At 31.2% G+C, this 7381-nt stretch overlaps 1 protein-coding gene across 1 annotated transcript; it reads left to right on the top strand.

Annotated features, from left to right (window-relative positions):
• The first annotated feature begins 327 nt into the window (after positions 1-327).
• On the top strand, positions 328-6740 carry LOC145098670 (heat shock 70 kDa protein 3-like). Its single transcript, XM_079036288.1, has 3 exons — positions 328-424; positions 4623-4851; positions 4947-6740. The coding sequence occupies exons 2-3, from the start codon at positions 4641-4643 to the stop codon at positions 6587-6589; spliced, it is 1854 nt and encodes a 617-aa protein (XP_078892414.1). The 5' UTR covers positions 328-424; positions 4623-4640; the 3' UTR covers positions 6590-6740.
• Positions 6741-7381: the final 641 nt, after the last annotated feature.

Consider the following 7381-nt stretch of genomic DNA (forward strand, 5'->3'; position numbering starts at 1 on the left):
AATTTTGGAGTAATCCAAATGGGAAATAAAATAATTTTGTAATTGGTATGTGTATATATAGATGAGGGTATGGGGAGGAGTAGATGCATACATTCATACACAAAAGGTAAGATTATAAAGTAGTCTTATTGATATTCTTTCGTGAATGTTTTATTTTGGGGTAATAACTGGCAAAGCAAATTTATCATTTGTTATCTGTAATTCTAGTCTCAAATTCGTCCTTAATACTTTGAAGTGAATTAGCTTAATAAAATTTCCTGATACGGTATTATATAATCAAATTGAATGATTTACATGCTTTATTTACATGTATGGTACATGAATTTTTACTATGTGAATTAACCTCATAAATGCTCGAATTTGTCCTCAATATACAGGTAAAAAGAAGATACACACGAACAAAAGCCCAATCACATAATAATCGGTTAGTCTTCAACTCGAATATATAGTAATATAGTTTTATGCTCTCTCTCTCTCTCTCTCTCTCTCTCTCTCTCTCTCTCTCTCTCTCTCTCTCTCTCTCTCTCTCTCTCTCTCTCTCTCTCTCTCTCTCTCTCTCTCTCTCTCTCTCTCTCTCTCTCTCTCTCTCTCTCTCTCTCTCTCTCTCTGCGGAGCTAGAAAATTTTATATTGAGGTACAAACATTATGAGTAAATATTCTATGTAGTTATCATATTCGGAGCATTAAAAAACATGATTTAATCTCTTTATCGCGGAGTACAATAACATATAACATTTTTAAAAATAAGTTTTTTTTATATATATAAAACAAATTTTTTGGGGTGCTCTAGTATCGCATGCCCCATGTGGCTCCGCCACTCACTCACTATCTCTCTCTCTCTCTCTCTCTCTCTCTTTCTCTCTCTCTCTCTCTCTCTCTCTCTCTCTCTATATATATATATATATATATATATATATATATATATATATATATATTAGGCGAATTCTCATGCGTTGTGTAGAAATGTCTATCTAGTTGAAATCTTACAAATATATGTTTTTTAAAATATAACAATAACATTATTGTTGAATTTGATATTATAAATTCAAATAAGTACAATTTAAGATTCTGGAAGAATTCCAACATTCATGAAAAATGCTTGAAAAAAATCCATATTTAAGTGTGATTGAAAAAAATTAAGCATTAGTTCAAGATTGAAGAATAAACTCAATTTGAAGATTTTAACACCACAATATTTTTAAACAACCGAAGAATTCTTGATGAGTTCAAGCATTTTTTTCAGCAGAATGCTTGATGAATTCCAGCCTCTTGAAGAAACCTTTTCCACTCTTACTTCTTCCTTTTTCCCATTATCCTTTTTCCACTATAATATAGGAGAAATCTTCCTTCCATTCCTTTCTCATTCTCCATTTCCTATTATAGGCGGTAGTTGGTTGGTACTCATATATGATGTTATAAGATTATTATATGTGTGTGACAAGAACCATCTTCCTGTATTTCTCCTCTTTGGCACTTATGTTCTTTCCTTAATAATTCCATGTTTCTCAACATTCTAAATCTCTTTCAACAACTTTCATGCTTTAGTACTACATACGAAAGTCGCATTTATTTTCTTCGCCTCTTTGTTTCTTCCATATTTTCTTTAATAATTATTAATATGATATGTATTTGTTTTTCAAGAGTGCATATATGCACATTTTTTATTTTTTACATAAATTTCCAAATTAAGTCCATAATAATCAACTTAATGGTCTAAAAAGTCAAAATGTATTAGATGTATCAAAGTATTTTTTTAAGTTCTTGGGTTTTCATTAATCTTGGACTTTTCAACATATTTCAATCATATATATATATATATATATATATATATATATATATATATATATATATATATATATATATATATATATATATATATATATATGCATGAATCTAGTTTATTTAGAATTTATGTTGACGTTAAATCACAAGAGGTTTCCAACATCACCACTACGACCATGCACCACCATTACCAACACACGCACTGTCCAACACCAAAACATTAGTTGTCAACTGCTACTGGAAAAAATAGAGGGAAACGAGTAAATCATGTAGGGAAAACGACATCAGTTACTTACTTTTGTCCATGTCTTGTTTCATAAAAGCCTCTTCACCCACATCCATTTGCACCGACAAACAACCCAAGTCCTCCTTCGATAGCTGCTGACACTTCTGTCTCAACTAATTATCATGGCTTTCTACACTTCGGTCTTAGACAGTTATGTAAGATCATCAACACCTTCCCTTTCATACTCTTTTTTTTTTTATCACTGCACAATTAGAATTCGGTGGTAGAGTTGTTACCTTGTTTTGACATGAACAAAATGTCTCAATCGTAGTTATACTTTCTCTTCTTATATTTCTCCTCTTCTGTCAACATCTATATTCTTTCAACATCCAAACTACCAAAAATATTGTCATCCCTAACATTGATTCAGACCACCTGCCTACAAACTTAATCACCACTATCACCACAAACCTCTCGTATCAATATTTACGCATTCTCTCACTGATGGATTCATCTTCATCGCATTTCCTAGACGAATTAGCTGTCGAGGGCAACGTTAATGATTCAAATGCTAGAAGAGACATTATGGAAGTAGCAGATAACGAAGAGGAGTTCAAAAGAGGAAGATGAAGAGAAAATCAAAGGCGGAGAAGGAGAACAATGAAGAATTCGAGGGTCTCTGGTTTTGATACGAAGCCTATAGAGTTTCCACTGGTAGGTGCAATTCAATTTTACATGATTTGGGGGGAATGTAAATAACAATTAAGGAAGAAGAGTTGTAGTGCAGAAGAAGGTTGGTGTTAAAGGCTAATGGCGTGGGTTGATTAAGGCTTATTGGAGTGATATTTGGAAGAGGAACTAAACTGAAACCACAAGATCATTTATATTAAAATCATTTAAGGAAAACATAAAATAGAACGGGTATAAAATCAACTTTAGGTAGGCTAGGGATCAGTCACGATAAAATTGAAACCACAAGATCCTTCGAAGATTCGAAGATGAAGAAAGGTAGGGACTAAACTCAATACTTCTGACAACCACATGGACTATTTATTTAGACTATTAGGGTTAAGTTATTTTGAGAACTCAAATATTTGCAAGAACCAGAACACTAGTATATACATACATATATATCGGTAATGCTTGTATCTTCAAGAAGCTCTCTTGAAATGAAGTTCGTGTCAATCGCTGCTACTACAATCACTGATTCGACTAGGAATTTGGTGGAATTTGCATACATGAAGTAAAAAGGACACCGTATCCATTTGCAATTCCTCACTTTTCGTTCTAATAATTTGGGAACATGGTGGAATTGTCGTGGGAGAGAGAATGGAGGAGGCATCTTATGAGTTTCTAAAGGAAGAAACAGAAGAGATGATTTCTTTCCAAAATTATAGGTTTTTTTTTTTCTTATTAATTAAAATTAGTTTATTATATTAAACTATAATTAATTAGCTAATATCTTAAGTTACGTATATACCATTATCCATATTTTTAAAACGGTGATATTTAGTAACACAATAACACAATATTTGTTCGGTATATGATCTGTCTCTCTCTTTATATATATATATATATATATATATATATATATATATATATATATATATATATATATATATATATATATATATATATATATATATGTTCATGTGAGACGCCTAATTTTGTGAGACCGTCAAACACGTTTTTTAATTTTTTTTTTATTTTTATTTTTTTTAGTTAATTCAAGTTCCAAAAATAATATTTAAATTTTTTTTTTGGATTTTTCCATTTATTTTGCATTTTAAAATTATTTTTTAGAATATGTACAATGTAATATTCTATTACAATATTTCACGTATTTTTCAAAAAAAACGGGATTTTTTTTATTTTTATTTTTAGTTAAATCACGTTCCGAAAATAATATTTAGAAAAAGAATTTTTGGATTTTTCCATTTGTTTTGCATTTTAAAATTATTTTTAAATTTGATCTCACGGTCTCATTAAATTAGAATGGTTTCAAATGAACCTGAACCTATATATATATATATATATATATATATATATATATATATATATATATATATATATATATATATATATATAGAAACGTACACTATTAGATAAACAGAAATGCAATGGATAAAGTAATGGCTTAATAATACAAATTAAAGTAGAAACTTTGATAGAAAATATGTGATTATCTATGAGCCATGTGCATGGATAGTTGAAGAAAAGATCATGATATTGAATTTGAACAACACATGGCTATTTTTACACATGAATTTTGGCTGCCACTAGAAAAAGTCAAAATTGTAGTGTAATGTGTGGGCATTTCTCATACACTAGTTTGAGGCCTTTCGTAAATTTTAAACTAAAAAATGTTGTTTAATTAAATTATGCATATAAATTGATAAATTAAATAACATTTATCTAAGAATGTAAAATAAATAACTTCTACAAATCGAAAAAATAAAAACTCAAAGAACCACCCATATATTATATTTGTTTGAAAATATTGTTTGTTTACCATTCTTTTAGAAAGGTAGTTAATTTACACAAATGCATATAGTTTTGAAAAGTTAAATGAACATAATTATCAAAACTAATAAGCATTATGTTTCAAATGCAGGTTTTACCTAAAACAATCATGTATAGAAAAATTGGTGCGGCTATTGGTATTGACCTCGGAACAACATATTCTTGTGTGGGTGTTTGGCAAAATGACCAAGTTGAGATCATATCCAATGATCAAGGAAATAGGACTATGCCATCTTGTGTTGCTTTCACGAATGGCGGGCGTCTAATAGGTGAAGGTGCAAAGAACCAGATTACTATGAACCCCACCAACACCATTTATGGTTTGCATTTAATTCATCGATCTTTTGTTTTATGCTCTTAGAATTCATAAAATTGTTATCCGTCATTGATTAACATAAACTTAGTGGATTTTTAGATGCAAAAAGATTGATTGGAAGGAGATTCAATGATACCAAACTTCAGGAAGACATCAAGTTATGGCCTTTCAAAGTCATAAAAGGTACTAGCGACATTCCGATGATTGTAGTTTCACACAATGGTGAAGATAAGGAGTTTTCTGCAGAGGAGATTTCATCTATGGTTCTTATTAAATTGAAAGAAGCTGCAGAGAAATTCATTGGTAAAACTGTACGTGACGCAGTCATCACAGTACCAGCTTATTTTGATGATTCCCAACGCCAAGCAACAAAGGATGCTGGTCATGTTGCTGGACTTAATGTTTTACAGATAATCAATGAGCCAACCTCAGCAGCAATTGCATATGGATTAGACATGAAAAATGATATAGCTCGTGACATAAATGTGCTCATCTTTGATTTAGGTGGTGGTACATTTGATGTCTCTCTTGTCACCATTGATAAGAAGGGTACGATAACAGTTAAGGCCGTTGCCGGTGACACTCACTTAGGTGGCCAGGACTTTGATAATGCAATGGTTGACTATTTTGTGGAACAATTCAAGAGAAAGCACAAGGCAGACATTAGTGCGAATAAAAAAGCACTATCTCGGTTGAGGGAAGCTTGTGAAAAAGCAAAAAGAGTTCTCTCTTCAATTATTGATACTACTATCGATATTGACAACTTGCATGATGGTGTTGATTTTTCTATGAGAATATCTCGTGCAAAGTTTGAAAAGCTTAATGAAGATTTCTTTAGTAATTGTATAAAGATGGTGGAGACGTGTTTAGCTGATGCAGAAATGAATAAAAAACAGATAGATGAGGTAGTATTAGTTGGTGGGTCAACCAGGATACCCAAGGTACAACAATTGTTGAAAGATTTCTTCCAAGGAAAAGAGCTTTCTAAGAAGATCCATGTTGATGAGGCAGTTGCATATGGTGCAACAGTTCTTGCTGCAAAGTTAACTGGCTATACCGGTAAAAGAGTTAGCAACCTAGTGTTGATAGATGTTGTGCCTTTGTCACTTGGTATAGAAATTTATGGTGGCTCTTTGTCTGTTTTAATTAAAAGAAATTCCCCAATACCAGTCAAGAAGGAAGGAATTTATGTTAATGTTCAGGATTACCAAGATACGTTACCTTTCAATGTCTATCAGGGTGAGAGAAGTATGGCCAAAGACAATAATTGGCTCGGAAAATTCGATGTTGCAATCCCACCTCTACCAAAGGGTTTGTCAAAGGTAAACGTGATCTTTGACATTGATGCTAATGGTATTTTAAATTGCTCGGGAGTGGAATTAACAACTAGCCTAAAAAAAGGGATTATGGTTACCAATTACAAGGACAGGCTTTCAACACGAAATATCGAAAAAATGCTAGATGATGCTCACAAATACAAATTACAAGACGAGAAGAACATGAAGAAGGTTTTTGTACGTAATGCATTGGAGGACTACATTTACGATGTGAAAAGCAAAATCAAGAAAATAGGAAACACTAGCAAGACGTTTACTAAGAAAGAACTGGAAATAATGGAAATTGCCATAGAAAAAGCAAGCGAAATTCTTAATGAAAGCCGGCTTGCGGGTTTTGATGAGTATCAAAAGGCGCTAAATCAGTTGGAAAAGGTATGCCTGCCAATCATTGCCCAACATGTTTAAACAACATTTTCTTAATTATGATGGAGAATTAGATGGAGTGTCATCTACTATAAAGTATGTTCTATAGTTTGTATTTTTCAATAAAAGTTTACATTTGAGTGTTGGATTGATTTTATGTGTGAGTAAAGAATCAAATGATTTTGATAATATTTCTAGTATATACAATCAATAAATATATTTCTCATTTTTGAAGTGTGTCCAGGATAAGAACTGTTGTCAATAATATTTAGCAAAAAACCAGTGATGGAATTATCCCTAGGACAAGTAATCCCCATTGGCGCTTTTACTTTTAAAAAAAGAGCTACCAAAAACTTGTCATCAAATATGGTAAAAGAACATTGTTTATGAAACAACATGACAAGAATTTAGTTTGTCTTAATAGTAACAAAAAATTATGTCGTTATTTTATTGCGTTAATCCCTCACAAAAGTTTCATTGTTTTCATTTGTGAACATTGTATCGAAGGTTTGTTTCTATTTCTGCTAAAAGAATGTGCAAAACGTTTTTTCTTTTACTTCATTACCTTTCTTACACGTTTCAAATTTAGTAGCAAATATATAAAGAACATTAAAACTGATAGCTTTTAACATTACAACCCAAATAAAGTGCAATAATACAAACTACAATGCTCTTATAAAAGATAAATAAACTTCTCAAATGAAAAACTACAACTTGTAAGACAAAGTACAATGCCATATTTTAGTGTGTAATGTCCTAATAGAAACTAAAAATTACCAAACCAAGTTTTGTAAAGCTAATATTTCCAAAAGTGATGTACTTTTTTGCAAAGTA

Source organism: Lactuca serriola, chromosome 1 (assembly GCF_051521515.1).
Source record: "Lactuca serriola cultivar US96UC23 chromosome 1, Lser_US96UC23_V15, whole genome shotgun sequence".
Taxonomy (NCBI): domain Eukaryota; kingdom Viridiplantae; phylum Streptophyta; class Magnoliopsida; order Asterales; family Asteraceae; genus Lactuca; species Lactuca serriola.

Excerpts from the sequence above, each read along its gene's own strand:
- LOC145098670 (XM_079036288.1), top strand. The coding sequence starts at position 4,641 with ATGTATAGAAAAATTGGTGCGGCTATTGGTATTGACCTCGGAACAACA. Across the intron at positions 4,852-4,946 it reads CCCCACCAACACCATTTATG|ATGCAAAAAGATTGATTGGA; the intron begins GTTTGCATTTAA and ends GTGGATTTTTAG.